The sequence below is a fragment of the Canis lupus genome, chromosome 7 (genome assembly GCF_048164855.1).
Source record: "Canis lupus baileyi chromosome 7, mCanLup2.hap1, whole genome shotgun sequence".
Lineage (NCBI taxonomy): Eukaryota > Metazoa > Chordata > Mammalia > Carnivora > Canidae > Canis > Canis lupus.
The window spans coordinates 50764103-50785648 of NC_132844.1; the positions used below are offsets into that span (position 1 = coordinate 50764103).

General features: G+C 36.6%; 1 protein-coding gene across 2 annotated transcripts in view; it reads right to left on the reverse strand.

Annotated features, from left to right (window-relative positions):
- Positions 1–21036, reverse strand: part of TINAG (tubulointerstitial nephritis antigen) — a 92708-nt gene extending 71672 nt beyond the window's left edge. For both annotated transcript variants that reach the window (XM_072832556.1, XM_072832557.1), the window contains exons 1-4: positions 20565–21036; positions 13140–13203; positions 12204–12293; positions 6692–6806 (exon numbers count right to left, since the gene is read on the reverse strand). In XM_072832556.1, coding sequence (XP_072688657.1) covers positions 6692–6806; positions 12204–12293; positions 13140–13203; positions 20565–20919 — 624 coding nt within the window. In that variant the 5' untranslated portion in view covers positions 20920–21036. The remainder of the gene's footprint in view (positions 1–6691; positions 6807–12203; positions 12294–13139; positions 13204–20564) is intronic.
- Positions 21037–21546: the final 510 nt, after the last annotated feature.

Genomic DNA, 21546 nt, shown 5'->3' on the forward strand with positions numbered 1-21546 from the left:
ATGAGAGACACAGAGAGAGAGAGAGAGAGAGAGAGGCAGAGACACAGGCAGAGGGAGAAGCAGGCCCCATTCACGGAGCCCGATGTGGGACTCGATCCCAGGACTCCAGGATCACGCCCTGGGCAGAAAGCAGGCGCTAAACCACTGAGCCACGCAGGGATCCCCTAAAGTTATTATTCAAGCTTGATACCATTGCCTATATTCATGTATGTGGGGAGCTAAACATCATTTTTATGGGGAAAATGGTCATTTTTCTTTCACTTTATATAAGGAACCAAACCATATAACTGTTATTCACTTTTCTAGTTAGTGTTTCATTTTCTACATAGGCTTCTGTTTATACAGATGACAAACATATTTGGAATCAAGTAGATTATTTTTAATCAAATAAAAAATTTCTTCTTTTTTAAGATTTTATTTATTTATTTATTTATTTATTTATTTATTTATTTATTGAAAGAGAGAACAAGCAGCGAGGAGGGGCAGGGGAAAGAGAAAGAAAGAGAAACAGACTCCCCACTAAGCAGGGAGCCTGATGCAGTGCTACATCCCAGGACCCTGGGATCATGACCTGAGCTGGAAGCAGATGCTTAACCCATTGAGCTAGCCAGGTGCCCCTCAAATAAAAAATGTCAATAGCCTATGGTAGGTTACAAAGTATATTGGTAAGATTCCCTTTGATTTTTTTCCAAAGATATGTCTTATCCTTCAGTATTTGCTATCACTGAAATATACCTCAAAAAGGAAAACACAAATTCCTCCTGTTATAACTAATGACAATAAAAATAAATCCAGGGGTGTGTGGGTGGCTCAATCCATTAAGTGTTCACCTTCAGCACAGGTCATGATCCCAGGGTCTTGGAATGGAGTCCTTCATGGGGTTCCCTTCTCAGCAGGGAGCCTGCTTCTCCTTCTCTCTCTGCTCCTTCCCTTCTACTTGTGTGCATTCTCTCTCTCTCTCTCTCAAATAAATAAATAAATAAATAAATAAATTTTTAAAAGAAAATTCCAGTCAGTCGATACTGAGTATTATCTAGCCAATGATCAAGTATCTAGACAATTAAATAAATTTTTATTTCTCATCTCAATGATTGGTGGATTTAAAAGTTATCATATAGGACCATTTAGAACAGAACTGTCCAATCAAGACATTGCTTTGAATAATCTCAGACTAAGAATACCTTCAAATGGGGAAGGCGACAGGGAACAAGGAGGCAAAACATAAGAGACTCTTATAGAGAACAAACTGCAGGTTGATGGAGGGGAGATGGGCAGGGGATGGGCTAAATGGGTGATAGGCATTAAGGAGGGCACTTGTTCTGATGAGCACTGAGTGTTATATGTAAGTGCTGAATCACTAAACTTTACCCTTGAAACCACTATTACACTATATGTTAACTAACTGGAATTTAAACAAAAATGTGAAACAAACGAAAACTTTCAAGAAAAAAATAGGCATGCATCTACCAGCCAGCTTTTATTGCCCTGGCACCAGATATAATTAATTTTTAAAAGTTATCATATAGGGGATCATAACGTTGAGCTCAGTGGTTTAGCGCCTGCTTTCAGCCCAGGGCGTGATCCTGGAGTCCCAGAATCGAGTCCCACATCAGGCTCCCTGCACGGAGGCTGCTTCTCCCTCTGCCTGTGTCTCTGCCTCTCTCTCTTTCTCTCTCTCTCTCTGTGTCTCTCATGAATAAATAAATAAAATCTTTTTTAAAAAGTTATTATATAATACACAAATATTTTACTTCAACTTCCAGCAAACCATAAAAACATTTTTTTTTCCTGTGTTAGTAATACCAACTAAAACACAACAAAATCATTTATACTGGGTGACTGAGAAAAGATGTTACACTAGTAAGCTATAAGGTGGACAGAAAAATTTTAAAACATCTGTAACAACTTTGTTCACATCTTTGTTCTCCCTGGGGAATCAACAACAACACAGCTATTTAATTTTTTTAACTGAGTCAAGTATAGAAGCAAACTCTTAATTTCCCCATTTATGTTTGAAAATAGCATTTTTCATTCAAAATATCTGCAATATTTATAATAGGATATAATATAGTGAATCTTTTTAAAGTTATTTCCCAAATTCAAAAGCACTTGAATATTATGTCTGAAAAAAAAATCAGGTACAAAGATGCTGATTTGATTAGATTTTATTTGATATGATTTAATTTGATTTAGAAGCATAGTAGAACTTTCAGGTTCACCAGAAATATGTAAATACCATCAGGGCCAATATATCCAGAGCTATACCTTTCTTTAGGAGATAAAAATCTCCAAGTATTGAAGCTTTTGATAATCTAAATTAGTAGTAAGAAATAGCAGGGAACTGACCCTACTATTCTCCCAAAGTTAATCCAAGAGAGAAAAAACAGTTTTATATGGTATATAACAGCATTTCTGTTTTGGATATATTTAATTTTTTAAAAAATTTTTTTATTTATTTATGATAGTCACACAGAGAGAGAGAGGCAGAGACATAGGCAGAGGGAGAAGCAGGCTCCATGCACCAGGAGCCCGTCGTGGGATTCGATCCCGGGTCTCCAGGATCGCGCCCTGGGCGAAAGCAGGAGCCAAACCACTGCGCCACCCAGGGATCCTGGATATGTTTAATTTAGTATATAATAAGCACTTCTCTTTTAGCATTTCATGGACTTCTTACAACCCTACACCATTTCACAGAGGAGGAAATAAAGGCAATAAGTGAAAGAGCCAGACTGAGTCCAGAGCACTGGGTCCAGAGCTCATGTTCATTATGGTGTATGGAATGGTGCCCTCATGAATAAACACAGTGGCTGACACATGCCTATTAACAGACGTCAACTGTGATGTTTCTGCTGGCTCAATAGGACCTCAGTCAATGCTAGTTTTGCATACTGTCACAATAATTGGTTGTCTCCCTTGTTTTCTTTCTGAGACACTGAGAAAGTTCTTGATTTGTCCCTAAATACACTTCTACTCTAGTGTGAATTTTCAGTAGGAAGATAAAAAGCACCATTTCACAAATTTATTTGACCACAGATGGGACACCTTCATTCCTAATCTTGAAAGATTGGTGGTCCATGGGACGAACGTTGAGAAATATTGAAATAATGGTCAAAGCATGGCATAACCTACTTTGCACTTTAAGGTGACAAAAAGTTCAATGGCAGAGTTTGAATTTCTTGTGGGGAGCTGCAGTTCTTCTGATGGCCAGCTCCTAATCAGTCTCATTGTAAATCTATCCATACAACATACAAAGTTTCAATGGAGTGCCAGAGAATGGTTAATTCATTCAATAGTTCCTAACACTTTTAGTGTAGAACCATTTAGAACAGAACTGTCCAATCAAGACATTGCTTTGAATAATCTCAAACTAAGAACACCTTCAAATGGGGGAAGGGGACAGAGAACAAGAAGGAGGCAAACCATAAGAGACTCTTACTTATAGAGAACAAACTGCAGGTTGATGGAGGGGAGATGGGCAGGGGATGGGCTAAATGGGTGATAGGCATTAAGGAGAGCACTTGTTCTGATGAGCACTGAGCGTTATATGTAAGTGTTGAATCACTAAATTTTACCCTTGAAACCACTATTACACTATATGTTAACTAACTAGAATTTAAACAAAAATGTGAAACAAACAAGAAAACTTTCAAGAAAAAAAAAATAGGCATACATTTACCAGCCAGCTTGTATTTCCCTGACACCAGATACAATTAATTCCAATGTGGGTGAAGTGAGTCTTCATATACAGCAAAGAGTTACCTGGTCTCAGCCTTCTCTCTTTTTTCACTTCCTCTCAAGCACTCTGCTTGGACCCAGAGAAAATAGTAAGTTTATATTTCTCTTTTGTCTGTCCTCACTCAGGATTATCATCCAGGAAGGGGTCCCCAACACCCTAAAGATAAATTTTTTCCATCCTCTGCTATCAGCATCTTTCTATTCATCAGTGTTACTAACCACACTCTACACATATTCATTTGAACTGAATGAATTCATATAGATTAAACAAATCTTTCATATCTATATGATCATCCAACTCTTTGCACAATGCCTACTGGTATTTCTCTAACTCATGTCCAGCAGATACATCATGAAAATAGTGACTTAAACCAAGGAATGAAACTAAGAAAACAAGCCAGGGACGTGAAAAGCTTTCCCAGAAACAAGAAATGGCTCATGGCTCATCCTCCTCTGGATAAAGAATTATATGAACCCCAGTTCTCATCCAGTTAATATGGTCAAGGATAGGAAGACGTTTTGGGTGTGAGGATGCAGTGGAGTTCCTCAGCAAAATCATCACCACTGTTGGCAGCTGCCTACCCTTGCTCTTACACATAGACCATCTTATGTTGAAAATGGTATTAAAAAAAAAAAAAAGATCGTTGGGAAAAAGCAGGCAGAAAAGAGTTATCCAGAAGCATATCTACAAAGAAAATAACTCATTTTCACTGTACTCTGAGGCAAGTTAGTATACTGAGGTAGTTTCCACATAGTCACCAGGCTAAGAATTAACATATTTTTTTACCTCTTTCTGTAGAAACCAGTTCAACTTGGTTCATTTCCTGGAAGTGAACTTGTTATATTTCTGATTTTCTCATATCTCCAGATATTAGGACAACTCTAACACTTAAAAACTTTTTGAAAGGTCCTCAGTCCTCAAGCTACTATGCCCTACAAATAAGTAGCTATTTCCTTGCCTTAGATTATAAGTGGGTAATGGAACTCTTACAGACCAGCCAAATTTTCCTTATTGCTTTCCGGGAATAAGCTGGCAACTATATTACACTAATTCATAGCACTCATCAATTTTAATTCTCCCAAAGTATTAATCATTAGTATTTTTCATTTGAATATCACCACAACAACTTTTCATGCAGACAAATCCCTAGCAGCCAATCAATGATGAATTAAGATTCGACTTCCTTTTCTATACTATGGTAAGTGACAACTTGAAAAAGAAATGCACCTCGTATTCTCCAGAATATAAAATATCCCAAGCTGCAAAAAAAATAAAGCTTAAAAAGGAAGGTTAGAAATAATCCACAGAAAATGTATGTAGACACCCAAATGAGCATTTGACTGACTGGGCCCCTTAATAAAAGCAAGGGAAAGAGCAATCCTTATAAAAGGAGTGGATTTATTCTTTTCTTAAATAATTCTGCCTCTTTTTTTTCCCCTAGATGGAAATAAAAATGAAAAAGAAAGCAGCCAGAAAAAAAATAACTCTTCCAATTGATCACATAATTAGGTCACTAAAAACCATGAATCTGAGCCACATCTATAAAGATTTTATATCTTACTGGTTCTAGGAAAGATCCAAAAGTATATCTAAGCTGATCATTTCATTAAGTTAGCTCTACTTTTTGCTATTTTGAACCTGCATTGGCCAAAGCTAACTGATTTTACTGGAATTCTAGGGACTATTTTGGGGGTCAGATGTTTTAAGATGTCCTAGCTCTGCAATTTAAGTAATTCTACAGTGGCTTTTCACTTTTCCCAATCTCAGTGTGACTTAGCCTCTCTCAATCTCAATTTTCTTGTCTTTAAAATGTGGATAATTATAGTACCCACTACATCAAGCTGCTGTGAGAATTAGATGAGATAATGTATGAAAGTGCTTATAAGAGTGCTTAACACACAGCTCCTCAATATGTGGCAGCTATTATGATCTTTTCTGATACTGGTTATAATTTAGCAGGCCCTGCTACTGCAATTTGAATTGATATAATAACTCGGGGGATTACATCTCTTGAGAGCAAAGTACAGTAAATGCTTCATGGAAAACCTGTGGATTCACAACTCATCCAAAGGCAAACAACAACCCTGCTTGCTCCTGAGACACTGGGAGCTTCCAGGCAGCCAGGACCCAAAGCCTTCATTACAGAGAGAAGTGGCTGCACTCCCGACACCCAGGAGCAGTGCTCAGCCTTGAGCATTTGTACGAGGACTTGAATACAGTTAACATTTTTCCTGGGAAGTATGTGTGCCTAAGACGCCACACATTTGGTGGTCAAACTGCAGCTCTATGAGTTAGAGGTCTGTGATACTGGAGAGATAGAAGACTCTTTATACAAGATATCTATTATGGGATGATAACGTCTCTTAAAAATGAAAGGGAAAGCCAATACAATAGTACAAAGCATGAGTGTAGGAAATGCAGCAATTTCATGAAGGGGTTTGGGAGGTCACCTGACAAAATTTGAAGGTGTTCTTGTAATAGAAATTTTGAGAATAAACCTTTATGAATCATCATGGCATAGTGTCTGTAGTTACTAGCATTTCTCTTAGCCTTATGTGATAATGGATAGCCAAATGACAGTACAACTCTATTTGGATGAATACAAAAATTGACTGTGTTTAGTTGAAAAAGAAAAATGAGGACAACTGTGACTTGCTTGAGCATCAGGTCACTGAACAACCAATAATCAGAAATATGAATTTTTATGAAATCATGAGCAATGTAAATGAACACACAGTCATTCTTTATCTAATTGACATTGGTGAACTTCCAAAGTTCATGTGAAATTTCTAAGGAAGGTAACAACCATTTTAGTAAAGATTTTTTATTTATATGACATAATTATAACTTTGAAAGCTCAAAACTCACTATTTTAGTTACTGAAAATTTCTTTAAATGCACATACAAACATATCTATACAAATATACATGTATTTGAGTCAGAGAGGACACTTACTGTCATCTCATTCATACTCAGAAGCATGGGGCTAGGTGGCAGGGTACCAAGACGGTACTTGAAACCTTCTTCTAGAGTCATTCCCCAGAATTGGCTGTAGTTCTGGGCTGTCCATCTGCCTTGCAAATGAAACAGAAAAATTGGTATAGGTCATATAATATCACTTTTATAAATAATGTTTATTTATATTTCTGAAATTATACACAATTAGAACTATTACTGCAAGCTAGATATTCTTTATATAAAGAATGCATGCTTGCTTACCATAACAGGAGAGCCTATGAGACACTCTTCCTAAATTAGATCTATTTCAATTATTTTAATGATTTATATGAGAAATCTAAGGCTACATCATTTTATACTAAATTTAAGAATATGGAATCTTTACATACTATAAGGGATTAAGTGGCAAAAGGCCAATATACGCAGTTTCTTTTGAATGTCATTAAATGCATTTTAGAAAGAAGCTTGAATGTACAGAAATGTGCTTATGGATTAAATAGAGTAATTGTTTTATATATAATGTCGATTTGAAAAGAATTTGACCATGTCAAAGGAAGTATCCATGAAAAACTGAGGATAAAATAGTTATACCTAAAAAGATTACATCAGTGCTCTTAATTATATTGAAATATTTTATATAAATACTGAAATATTCTATCATGTATTAAAAGGGTTAATTTGTGTTAAGTGCCCAGTAATCTTTGTTATTATTGGTTATAATACAAATTCAATTATGTGAGATTAGATAGTAAAAAGTATATACTTTTTTAGACAGGGTTTTTGCCCTTATATAGGAAAAGAAGCTTTGTTTTCAAAATCTGACATTGACATTTAAATCCAATGAAAATTTTCTGAAGAGATGAGAGGAGATGAGAAACAAAAGTAATTTAATCATTGCTTGAAATTGAATTATTTACAACTTGAGGACATTTCAGTACTCAAGTCAAATCTAAACTTAATCCTGTTGTGTTAATTACCTCAATTGCTTATAATGTGATAGATTCTCACAAATGAGTGAAGATACAACTCGATTTTCAATAATATGCCTAGAAAGTTAATGTCTTTCTTTTTTTAAAAATCTGTTAGTTTGTAAAACCTTAAGCAATTTGAATCCACAATTTTGGAGTGCAATCTCCATCAACCAAGGGAAACTCTGACTACACTAGATATTGCAGCATACAGAAGAGACCATTAGGGCCAGCCTTAGGCAAAACTATGACTTCAGTAAAGTATGTTTTTGGTGCTCTACACTAGTAGTTTTCAAATTTTCAGATACATTTTTGGTCATTTAATTAATCACTCCACTTAGTCATCAGGGATTGGTATTTCAAAAAATAGAATATAGGATAAATGATAATAGGAAATATTAGAACTTATTGCACATAGTGAGGATAAGTCCTGGTTTTATATATGTAATTATGTGTGTGTGTGCAGCATGTATTTGTATGGGTATAGATGTGCATGTGTGTGTATATACTAAGTCACAAATCTGTGTTTTACTGTGACTTATGTTCAAAAATGTGTGAAAGGACTAAACCCTATACCATCCTCTTTTATCTAGACTCATAACTTTCCCTTTAACTCAATGTAGCATTTACTGAACATTCTTAATTTGTCATATTCTCTCTTAAAACATTATAATAAGTAAATTTCTCTACCCTCAAGGAGCTCATACCCTAAAAAGACTGCAAAGATAGAAATGCCATCAGTGTGCGTAATTTATTAGCAGTAGGTCAGGGTACGATCAGAGTAAAGGATTCAAATATAACTCTGCCCGAAGAAGTTGGCATAATATTTTTTATAGAAAGTGACTTTAGTGTTCAGTCTGGAAGGATGAGAATGAGTTTGGTTGGCAGATGTGAAAAAAGAGAACATTTATTCTTTAAGAAAATTGGTAATTCAACGCTGCCCATGTGGCTCAGTCAGTTAAGCATCTGACTCTTGGATTCCACTCAGATCCTGATCTCATGGCTTGTGAGATCAAACCTTGCCTTGGGCTCCACACTCAGTGGGAGTCTGCTTAGATACTCTCTCCTCTGCCCCTTCCCCTGCTTGCAGTCTCTCTCTCTCTCTCTCTCTCTCTCTCACACACACACACACACACTCTCTCTCTCTCTCTCTCAAATAAAGAAATCGATCTTAAAAAAAAAAAAAGATGGCAATTCAGGAGCAAAGCATACAGGTTTGAAACTGGGTAGCACATTGAAGGAAGAACAGGTAAGTTCAATGCTGAACCATGAGAGGGCCTAGGGAGACAGAAGCTGAACAAAGCATAAAAAATGAAGTAGCAAAGAAGCATTTGGGCCAGATTGTTACTTATGCTAAGGAGTATAATGATATTCTACAAGCAATGGAGTATCACTGAGGATTTTTAAGAGTATGAACAGCAGAATCAAAGCTTTGATTTAGAGGGATCACCATGAAAGTAGAAGGGATTAGTTGCCAGACTGGAAACGGAAAAATCAGGCCATCTCAAATGAGGCTTGGTAAAGAAATGCACTAGAATATACAGAGAGGTAGAAAAAATAATATCTGGAAGAAACTGTGACTATGGTGGTGCCTGGGTGGCTCAGTTGGTTAAACATCTGCCTTTGGCTCAGGTCATGATCCCAGAATACTGAGATTGAGCCCTTCATTGGGCTCCATGCTCAGCTCGGAGCCTGCTTCTCCCTCTCCCTCTGCTTGCTGCTCTCTCTGCCATGTGCTCGCTCTCTCTCTCTCTTTCTCTCTGTCAAATAAATAAATAAAATAAAATAAAAACTGTGACTGTAGGAATTATAAGAGACTAGTGACTGAGAGTGAAGAAAAGAATCAAACTAATTTCCAATTTTCTGGCTTGGCTGACAAGGCAGAGGGGGAAAGCCAGTCACCAAGGGCAGGTCAAAGAGGTCAACCCTTTTGATTTAGGATATATTGATTTGAGAAACTGGTGAAAAAAAAATCAAGTCTAACTTATCCAATTGACTAGGTTTTGAATTCATTTAAAAAAATAATAAAGTTTAGAGATGTGACAGATTAAAAATGGTCACAAATTATTCATGGCTTTTGGCACCAAGAAGTGGAATCTATTCCCCCAACCTTTGAAGGTGGGCAGGGCTAGTGTCTTGCTTCACCCAAGCAAAGGCAGGAGAATTGATGCTGTCCAACTTTTAAGCTAAGCCCTACAGGGAGGCCCTTTGAAGCTTTCTCTCATGCCCTCTTAGAACACTGGCACCATCTGAAGATGCTAGGTTAGCTGGCTGGAGACAGATGGGCCCACCAACAACCAGCACCAACCAGTCACCCCAAAGAGAGATCAAGAAAAGAACGTCAGGTAAGCCCATCCCAAGTTACTGAGTGAACCAATGAAACACTTCTGTTTCAAGCTGTGAAATTCTGGAGTCGTTTGCTGCACCACAGCAGATAACTGAAACCGTTATCTATCTCTCTTTGTTCCACTAACTTGCTGATTATTACTTGTGCTACTAATTTGGCACTTCCATACTGCTCTATCATCAGAAATGCTTTCACAGAGCGAAGACATGTTGACTCCTCAGCTAGACCGTAAATTCGGGCAAGACAGAAATTATTTATTTCTACCCTCAGCAGTGCCACAAGAGAAGCACATGTTTTGTTAATATTAATTGTTAACCGCTGAGCCACCGGGGCTACCCGAAAATAAATATTTTAAAGCAAAGATTGTGTATATTTAGCTGATAAGGCCAGGAGGAAGCTGGAGACCAGGCAGAGGCTACTGCACCAGTCCAGGCAAAGGAGGCCACCGTTTTGGGCCTGAGTAGCGGTGGGGAATCCAAGGCAAATGGAAAAAAACTTGCTGATACAAACAGATCCCTGTAACTCATCAGACTAGGGTTACCTTAAAAAGCACTTCATAAGTATTGAAGGATATGCTTCTATTATCTATGAAAATAATTTGAACATCAGGACCAGAAAGTATCTGAGAGAACTTTCTCCTAAATCCAAGGACTCCCTCTGCCTTTTTGTCCTCTGGTAAATAATTTTAGTTTTACTCCACTTCTTTATAGCTTCTCTCTTTTACTTAACTTTTTTTTTCCCTTTGGGCAATGGATATTTTCTTTCGCTCCAATTATACCTTTTTGTCCTTTTAAGGTCATCAATGTTTGCTACAAAAGGCAAAGCCCATGTCTAACTTGTCCCAGAGTTATCTCATAGTGAACAAATAATGGCAAGAATTTTTTTCCTTCCAAGAAAGACGGCATTCCTACCAGCTTCTGTATTCTTATGTGTACTTTCCATGTCACCTTCAACTATGGTTTCCCATGGGTTCTGTGACAATGGAAACACAAGCTGCTCAGGGTTTCTTGGAAGTATGTGTTCGGTAGGTCAAGCATTTGAATTGTTTTAGGCACTTCATTCAGATAATTTCTTATGATGACACATACTCTTATGTTCTTTTAATGATTTAAGTATCACTTAGCCACTGAATACTATAATGTATTTTCCCTAGAAATACTTACAATATCATTTTATCACCTAAAATATTGGTTAAACATGTATACACACGCAGGAATTCAACATGGTTTAAGAATATTAATGTTAAAAAATGTAACTTTCTAAATTTCATGTCTTCCAAGAAAATACTTTGGATACACTGAAATTCAGTGTCCCCACTGTGATGGGAAACACCTGTCTTATGGTCTTATATGTGGAAGCAAGTGATACTTTTAACTTTTAAAAATACATTTCATGATTACATCACTTTTATAGCTACTTGATAATAGTTCTTCTTACATGAAATCTCTTCCCAAACATGGAAAATGTTACCAAGAGTATATAGAGATTTGATCAGTAACAACAGAGAGGCAGATAACCAGGCAGGCTATTCCTCTTCCTTTTAGTTCAGTGAAGAAAACCGTTTTAACACTGACATCATAATTCCCTCTATGCAAATGAAGAAGCCACCTAATTTGTTAACCTGTCAGAAAGCATCAAACCATTATTTCCTATGTTTAAGTGTCAATCAGCCCTATATTTAGTTTATTAGCAAAGTAAAATGGCTCAGCCTGTCTTTTGATTCAACTGTAAGTGAAATTGGCTACATAGGTCATGTCAGTGAAATTGGCTAGATGAACTGGTTGTTTGGGGAATCATCAAGATTAAATACTGACCTCTAAGGGTCTGGTTCTCCCAGGATAGCTGATTGGCTGGGTCAGGGCAGCAGCAGAGGTGGAAAGATGGTTTATATGAAAAAATAAATTTTGCCTATTTATCCAAACTAAACCTCCCTTTACTCCCCTCACTTACACCATGACAGTGCTCCTTCCTAGACAATTTAAGACTCTGTCGATATTTCTTTGTGCAATATTTAATTATTTATCTTTGCGCATTCCTATTTTAGCTGTCTTCCTACTTCTCTTCCCATTTCTCTCCCACTCTTTCTGTTGAAATAATGACCATTTTTAGAAATAAATAATAGGAAATACATTGTCTGAAACCTGAAAAGTAACTGGGACTGCCAAAAAAAAAAAAATGCAAGATTTTTTCTCACCCATAGTCTCCTTTATTGACATGTTCAATTAGTTCTGGTTGAACAAGGCAGACAAGCTGGGAGCATTTCCATTGCTGTCCTGAGCATGTGCTGCAAAGACATAAAAATTACAAAAGTGGCCTAGCCTTTATGAAGTACATTTATAAAATTAGTAATCAGAATTGCACACTCTTAAGGCATAAAACATAGTTTTGATTAATGATAGCCATGTGTCTACTTGATTCTCAGCAAAAATAAAATAATATATGCATTAGCTACCCCTCAATAAGCTCTTAACTCTACTCTAGGCAATTCATAAATGAAATGACCATACAATCCCCCAAGTTTGAAACCATAAGAAAATTTAGACAGTAGATTCAGTCTATTTGCACTTGGAAACTTCCTGCAGGATAATCATTTGAAGGCAGCCTATTCTTATATATAGCTACTGTGATCAAAGAAACATAATATGCCTATAGTATATCTTGCCTATAGAATGATTATAATTAAGAGGTATATTTAATGCAGGCCTGCTGTATGATGAAGGTCACAATCATGAACAACTAGCTATAGCATTAAAAGATATATCCAGGATTAGATTTGTCAACATTCATTAAATATACTTATATAAAACTACAGATATGTGATATCCTATAACTTATTATTCTATCTGCATTTATTTTTTAAAGATTCTATTTTTATTTGAGAAAGAGCAAGAGAGGGAGAGAGAGCATAGAGGGAGAGAAAAGCACATTCCTCGCTGAGCAGGGAGCCCAACGCGGGGCTCCATCCCAGGACCACAGGATCATGACCTTAGCAGAAGGCAGACACTTAACTGAGCCACCCAGGCACCCCTTTATCTGTATTTAAATATGTTTTATTTCACAATACTACTTTTATTTGAAGAAAACATACACGCACAATAGAATTCAGTTCTGTGTCACTTAAATTCATTACCAGGAGTTGCAGTTTTCTTTAATTACTGATCCTTCTTCATAAAGTTGACCATCTCTGAAGCAACCTACCAACATAACATATGAACAAATTAAAATTCTAAATCGAAAACTAAAGTGCATTAACATCACAAGTAACTTAAAATTCTGTTTTCAGAATTTCTCAAATATGCAAAAATATTTGGTGCCAATTGATGAAAATCCACATCTGGTTTGGGTCAAGGTTTATGTATGGATTTTTCTAAGCTCATTCCAACAGCTTTTATCTTTAAAACTGTGTATTATGTTCCAAGAAAGGATATGTAAAGCATGAAAACTTGATTACCACAGAATTAATCACTAATAACACTGAAAAAATAATTTATATGTTTAAATAGGTGAGCAATAAGACAGTGTTTGAATAAATTTATGGCTTTTCTCATTTAAAAAAATCAAGTCAAAGCTCATAAAAGAATATGACTAATTATATCTCAAAGTTTTGTACCAAAATGTGATGCTATTTCATTGAATTCACCTTTTAAAGACAAATTCTATTTTTTCTTCAGAATTTGGATCAAGAGAAAAATTCATGAAACCAATAAGATTGTAACCATTTGTGCTCCAAATCTAAATGTTTCTCAATTAACTGAAACTAGCTGTTAACTACTTTACCAGATTATATGAACTACTCAAAAGAGATCAATGGTATAGTATCATTATTGAAAACAATCGATAAGATATGGTGAAAATAGTACCCTGGTTACAAAGCAAATCCTTTTCAAAAATATAATTCACACAAACTTAAAAATTCACTCTGACTTAGCAAAGGAAATTTACTATTTTGTCATGTGAAAACTTCTTTGACAGAAACATGTAATTGATAGATCACATTAATGATCTATAATTAAACAAAATGAATCCTCACTTTTTATTCATTCAATTATAGGGGCAAATCTGCATGTTTAGAAATCAATCCAAGGGACTTGGTTTAACTCCTAGCCCCAATGTCACAAAAGCTACTTAAGGAATTCACTCTCCTCTGATTTTTCAAATGACAGTTTCATAGAAAAAACTTCACGACTACCACTTTTCTGCATGTATTGTTTTTACAGTTAAATATTCTGCTTGAAGAATCTAAAATCTCAACATATTTACATCTATTTACCTCTTTCCCATGGATTTTTAACATTCCACAAGCACAGGAAGAGAAACAAAAACTTCCTCTCTCTTGGACCACAGGCTTCTAGATTGTAGCAAACTAAGATTTAACTTTAAATCAAGTCCAGGTTTTTAATTACTGCTCAGTACTAGAGACTTAAAATAAATGAACTTACACTGTATAATTTAAAGAGACCCTCAAATTTTTTATTACACAGGGGCAATAGAAAATTCATACAACAATTTAAGTTCAAAGTCAAGGAAAGTACTTTTCTGACTAGTTTTAAAGGGCAAGGGAGAGGCCAAAACAGAAGCTGATTTTTTTTAAAGACTTTATTTATTTATTCATGAGAGATATAGAAAGAAAGAGAGGCAGAGACACAGGCAGAGGGAGAAGCAGGCTCTAAGCAGGGAGCCCGACTTGGGACTCTATCCCAGGTCTCCAGGATTATGCCCTGGGCTGAAGACAGCGCTAAACCATTGAGTCACCTGGGCTGCCCCCGAAGCTGATTTTTAATCAAACCTCATAAAAACTCCTTGTCCAACATATCAGTTACATAGATAAAAGGAAACAGAAATCACAAGTCTTTAGGGGAAAAAAAAGCCCCTTCTCTGACCTGTACTCTAATAATTTTGAAGTCAAGAGAATGTTATCACCAGGCCTACCTCAATTAACCAGTACTAAATCTAGTGTTAGTTAAATTCCCTTTCTGGTCATCCTTCCTTAATATCAAGTCAGAGTTTATTCTATAAGAAACTACATTTATTATAATCTCAGTTGAGAGTTGCCCTCTTAAATGAAAATCATAATCCATTTATCTGAGCCTGCTCAAAGGGCTGACAAAGTGGAGCATCAGCTTCTACATTATACGGATAGTCCAATCCTTTCTATACTCCTCCCTGGTTCCAATGTATCCCTCATTTCTCTACCTAGCATTTAAAGGGGACTTTATTATTATTATTATTATTATTATTATTTATGATAGTCACACAGAGAGAGAGAGAGAGGCAGAGACACAGGCAGAGGGAGGAGCAGGCTCCATGCACCGGGAGCCCGACATGGGATTCGATCCCGGGTCTCCAGGATCGCGCCCTGGGCCAAAGACAGGCGCCAAACCGCTGCGCCACCCCGGGATCCCTAAAGGGGACTTTAAAATCTCTGTTGTGTCACTTCCTGTTCAAAATCCTCAAGTTATTTCCCATCAAATTTAGAATAAAACCTAATTTCATAGGATAACCTACAAGACCTTACCAAAAATGTCTCTGCCCTCATCACTTTCATAGCGCTGGATGAGGTGGGGCTTCCAGTGGAGTGAAGATTTGCATAATAGTAGTAAGGAGGGAGGGCAGCCCCCGTGGCGCAGTGGTTTAGCGCCGCCTGCAGCCCAGGGCGTGATCCTGGAGACCCTGGATCGAGTCCCACGTCAGGCAGAAGATGCCTGCTTCTCCCTCTGCCTGTGTCTCTGCCTCTCTCTCTCTCTCTCTCTCTCTCTCTCTGTCTCTATGAATAAATAAATAAAATATTTAAAAAAAAAAAAAGTAAGGAGGGAGAGCAGTGGATGGCTGTAACTTGGTGGTAAAGCAGCGGAACTTGCTCATGGTCTGAGTTTGGAGAATGAGAAAAAAGAAGAATTAAGCATGTCTCACTAGGATTTGGGCTTAAGTCATAGAAGGGCAGCAAAGCTATCACTGAAATATGGAATAGGCTTGTGGCAAGAAATTAAGAAGTCAGCTCTGGATATTTTAGATATCGATTAAATCTGGGTGAGACATCCTAATGAAGAATGTCAAGCAGAGTAGTTTATGGAAGTTTGGAGTTAACTCAAGGCTGGAACACAAATTTGAAAGAAAAAAATATACATTTTTTTTAAAAAGCCTTGAGACTAAATGAAAATCTATTTGAAAGAGTGTATAGAGGTGAGAGAAAGAGGGGCAAGACTGAGCTTAAAACATTCCAGCCAGTAGACATTCAGAAGAAAGGGAAAGAGTGGACTGTGAGGAAGTAGGGAATTCAGGAGAGAGTAGAGTCTTGGAAGCAAGAAAACAAAGTATTTAATAAGCAGAGGTGGTCAACTATGTAGAGTGCCATTGAGAACAGACATCTCAATGTTGCATATAGTGATAGCATAGTCACTGACCCTGCTAAGAATGATTTTGGTGACGTAGCAAGGAATGACATCCTGTAGGAATAGGTTGATGAGAGACTTGGAAGTCAAGAAGCAAATGTTTCTGTCAAGAAGCTATATGGGTAACCAATTTGGTTAATTCACTCTGAGGTGCTTCATACACATTTCATTGAGAAAATAAAGCCACTAGGAATTCTCTCATCTCCATCATCATAATTTTCAACCTCCTTCCCTTTGGGTTACTGCATGCCCTGTTGAGCTCTGAATCTAGTCCCTTCTTGTCTTTTTAAGATCTTCACCATTACAGCTGTCTCTCTCTTTTTTATCTCCCTTCCTTTCTTTCCCTCTCTTTCTCTCCTAAAGCATTATCACCCCCCCCCTCTTTTCTGGATTAATGCTCAATTTATAAAATGTGTTTTTCTAGCTCCCAAGTTTGAAAAAGCCCTCTCTTGGCTTCAAGTCCTTAACCAGCATCTGTCTCATTTCCTTTTTTTTCTTTGGTAGTAAAATAGCTAAAAGAGACAAAAGAACAAAAAGATAATGACTGTTGAAATTAATAGAGTTTTACAACTTAACAGACATTAACACAAGATAAGGCAAATCAGGTATTTGGAGAGTCAAACAGTTGGCCCATTGATTTTTTTTTTGTAAAGATGATAATATGTTATATGTAATTTATTTTAATATTTCATCATAATACATTATAATATCTGTGCTGGTCTAAACTTCATTTTAGGGGAGACAGTTACTTTCTCTGATCAGGAATCCATATCCCAGGGGTGGTCAGTAGCATTCATTCTGAAAGGCCAGACTCCAGGGCAGCTGCGATAAATGCTTCCATTATCCATCTTTGGATGAACACCAAGAGTACCACTATAATAGACATAAGAAGTGGGCTTTCATTGGTGAAGTTAGTGGCTTGTTAATCAACATAATGGATATAAGTAATCAGCTCTTACTGGTTCAATTAATAGTATCCAGTTTATATATATTAGCTAAAATATTTAAAAAGTCATGCCCCATTATCCCACTCTTATAGCCAACAGGTTATATGTTTCTCTTAAGGTCAAAAGACTTTACTCATAGACCTGGTACCCTAGGATTGATCTCTAAAATGTTCTGTGTCCGGCCACTGAATAGGAAGCATTCTCATTCCCTGAGGCCCACTACAAGGATGACAGAATCCTACCCCTTTGTTATGTTGCATGTTACACATGCCTCCAATAAATTACTCAAGCAAGGTAGATGTGGGAACCTCTAAAGGACAGAGACTTGAGACTTCATGAAGTTTATCCAGGTTGTATGAGTTGGTCTATGACTCCTTACCAATATATATATTTGTAACTATCAATGTATATGAAGAATTTGGACTATGACTTATCTTCATTATAATGTGGTAAGGAGGTTATGAAGGAGTAAATAATCTTTATCCAATTCAAATGTGTCAGTAACTTACACACATTTTTTTTACCAATGTGAACATAAAAGTTCTGCATAATCAAGTTAACTTAGGTCTGTTCACAACAGATGCTAAACTAGACTCTGCCCTTAAAATCTGCTACACCAAAAGATTTGTCAGGAAAATCCATTCTGGTTCTCTTTCAAACTCTATCACTTACTTAGGGTATCTGACATTGAAATCCTTCAATTGCTAGAAGTTATCATCAGAGATGGTGGAAAACACACACACACACACACACACACACACACACACAGAAGGAAGATATGTCCTACTTCCAGTTTATACAAAAGGGACATAATTACTTTTATAACACTTAAGATGGTGTACATAGTTTTAAGTCACTGGTTTAAAAAGAGCTCTTGACACAGTTGCAGGATAAAGAACCAGAGAATACTATGTAATTAGATAACGGAAAAATAATATTTAGTAGATCAGTGAATGAACAACTTAGCATCTCAAAGGGAAGTCAGATTCTACATACAAAAATTGGTTTAAATAATATTCCATTGTGTTTTTACTTTAATTTTGCACAATTTTTAATGTTGTGTGGTGCTATTTTCTTTTGACTAGCTACTTTCACAAGATAAAACAAAAGAAAACAAATTACCTTCATAAGAGCAATTATAGTCTAATGTGAACTTTTTGCTACTAAGTAAAATGATTAATTGCTTCCCTTCATAATGAATGAAATAAAAACTATACCTGGAACATAAGTTCTACCTAAAACATTACCCTAAATTAAAGTCATAGCAAAATTCTAGCTCTCAAACAAAAATAGACATTGAAGAAGTAGCAATTACTTTTCTAAATGAGCTGTATGTCTCAAATAAGAAAAACTTAAATACATTGTAGCAAATCAAAAGCACTACAGCTTCCATGTGATACTGAGACTCAACAGCCTTGAAGCCAACACTATTCCTACTTGACATCTTTCAATGAGTCCTCATTACAGACTAAAATCTCAAATCTTAAGCACAGCCTGTACATCCTGGCATAATCCGATCTCTACTGACCTCTCAAATCTCATCTCAAGTCACCCTCCGACCCTCTGTTAAACATTACTCTCCTGAAATGTTGACCACATTCCAACCCCTGGATCAAGCTAAGCTCCTCGCCCCCAGATCTACAACACCTTTCTGCCAATTCTCCTTCAAATTAGCTCACTTCTCTGCACTCCTGGAGTACTCTGTGAAATATCTTCCCTCACTGACACTCCCCTCAGGCTGATGTTATATTTTATATGTTAATGTTACATTCTGATATACTCTCACAGCACCCTAAATATTTCCTTCAGAGAATTTATCATGATTTGCAACTGCATGATGAATTTGTTAATATCTTACCCTCACCCTGGCAACTTTACCATCCCTTCAAAGAGAATAAGATCTTCTCTTTTTCTTTCCCATTGGTGTCCCAGCACTAAGTACAATGCCTGGCATAGTGAAGATATTCAATGAATAATTTTTGATGTATGACTAGATTCCCCATTCTTAGTAAAGGATCTGCCACTTTTCAGGAGAAAATAGATGTTTAATGTGTTCTGGGCTATATATTGGTAGAGGCAAAGGTCTGGGATAAATGACAGTTCTGTGGAAATTTTAACATAATACATACACGTTTTAGGAAGCATTTCCTCAGTTTTACAAGCAAGATGACATTATTGTGAATGAAGGTGGTGGATCTGGATTTTGAAGATGCCAAATCCTAGCTAATCCTAAATTGTCTTCAACTGAAATTTCTGGTCACCATCACTCATTTACATTAGTGTGACAGAGCTCTGATTATACCTACATTTCTGCTGAAGAAATTTGATGTGATGGGCAATAAAAAAAAAATAGTGCTTTAGTTAAGTATAGCAAAAGAGTGTTGCTTTGTGTTTTGTTGCGAATCTTGGATGCATTGATTGCTCAGAATCCAGAACCATTCTCCTATAATTAGACCAATATAGTAAATACCAACATTCTCCCTATGAATTATTTGTACTTATCCACTCAGTCTTTGACTTTTACAATTACTCTTTAGGAGGCTTTCCTTTGTTTCAATCGTTTAAAAAATCCCAGATTAGCAAAATGAAATGAAACAAAAATATACATGAAAAATCTATTGGTATTTCTTAGGCAGGTTGCTAGCTGACTTTGTTTTGCTTTTGCACTGGCATTAATGGCATTGATATACCACAGGCTCTAATGCCAGGAGGTCCACTAGTCATAAGACGTAATAAGCAAAATGTTAGACTAATCTGCAGATGATCAGGCCTGTGACTGATGAGATTCCCTAAAAGGTTACACTCAAAAGAGCTTAAGAGTCCTGTTGTCAAAACATTTTACAAAGGAAGGAAGGAAGGAAAGAAGGAAGGAAGGAAAGAAGGAAGGAAGGAAGGAAGGAAGGAAGGAAGGAAGGAAGGAAGGAAGGAAGGAAGGGTTTTAAGTAACCCTATATACATTAAGACAGTATTCACAACAGGATCCAGACCAGCATCCACAGCCATCACATTGGAACTTTGTTAAAGGTACTAGTGGGATGCAGATATGTTGCATCCAAAGCAAAGCACGTTAACAGTCCAAGAAAATTTACTTAATCATAATATTCATTTTTCACCTCCTCTTAAGATAGAAAAGAAAGTATGAAGGAAGGAGAGGGAAAGACAGTTTGACAGATCTTGTAATGAACCAGGAAATCATTTAAGCACATTCCCAAAGCCTACCTTCTGGATCCCAAGGCTTTATGTGAGGAGGCCATTCTTTCTCTTCATGGCAAAATGACTTGTAATCAGGACAGCAATCGGAATTTTCCCTTTCACAGAAGTTATCACAGTAACATAGTGCATTTGCCTCATAGAAATGAGTGACACAGTCATCATCTCTGTCTTCACAACAACCAAAACTTCTGCAGTATTGCCCTTTGAAAATGGCTCTCTTGAATCGAGTACCTTCCAAAATCGTATGATTCCTAGTGAAAGCAGTTCCTGGGTTCACTTCTCTTTGAGATACATACCGTTTCTCCATCCAAATTTCTGTGGTAAGATAGGAAAAGATTAAGATCTTATATCCAGTCCACATTCTCTAGATGCCAGGTAAGGCTCCACTTTCTGTTATAGAACCCTTGGTTTTGGGGCTTCTCCTTGGAGTCTGAATTCAAATTTTCAAGACAACTCAGCCTGAATCCTGAAATGGATTCTTGAGTATACTTCTTATAGTTAAACATTAATCAAGAATTTTAATGTTTGCCCAAGATAATGTAAGTGTTAAAAATAGACCCTTGTCATTCCTTCAAAGTTAAAAATGTCTAACGTTTTATATCATGCCAAAAATATCGATCACCATAAAAATAAATACATAAAATCTTATGCATAGATGAAATACATTGAATATTGCTTGCCTCCCAAAAAAAAAAAAAACACTCTAGATTCTTAAATCAGAAACCTCTGTGGAATACACATGGCCCAAATTATGTCTGCAATAACCACTGGCAAGGTGTAGGAAATTGGAAAGTCAAAAACACAATTACTCATTTCACCTACTTGCACTGCAACTAAAATCCAGGCTTTCATGAGGTTGCCTGCTAAGATCTGTCATATCAATAACAATTGCTCTAAATCATGCCCAGTCACACACTGGCTTGATTTCCCATCTGTACCCCATTTCCCTACCAGAAGAATTTTTATTTCAAGGCTTAGTGGAGCCTAA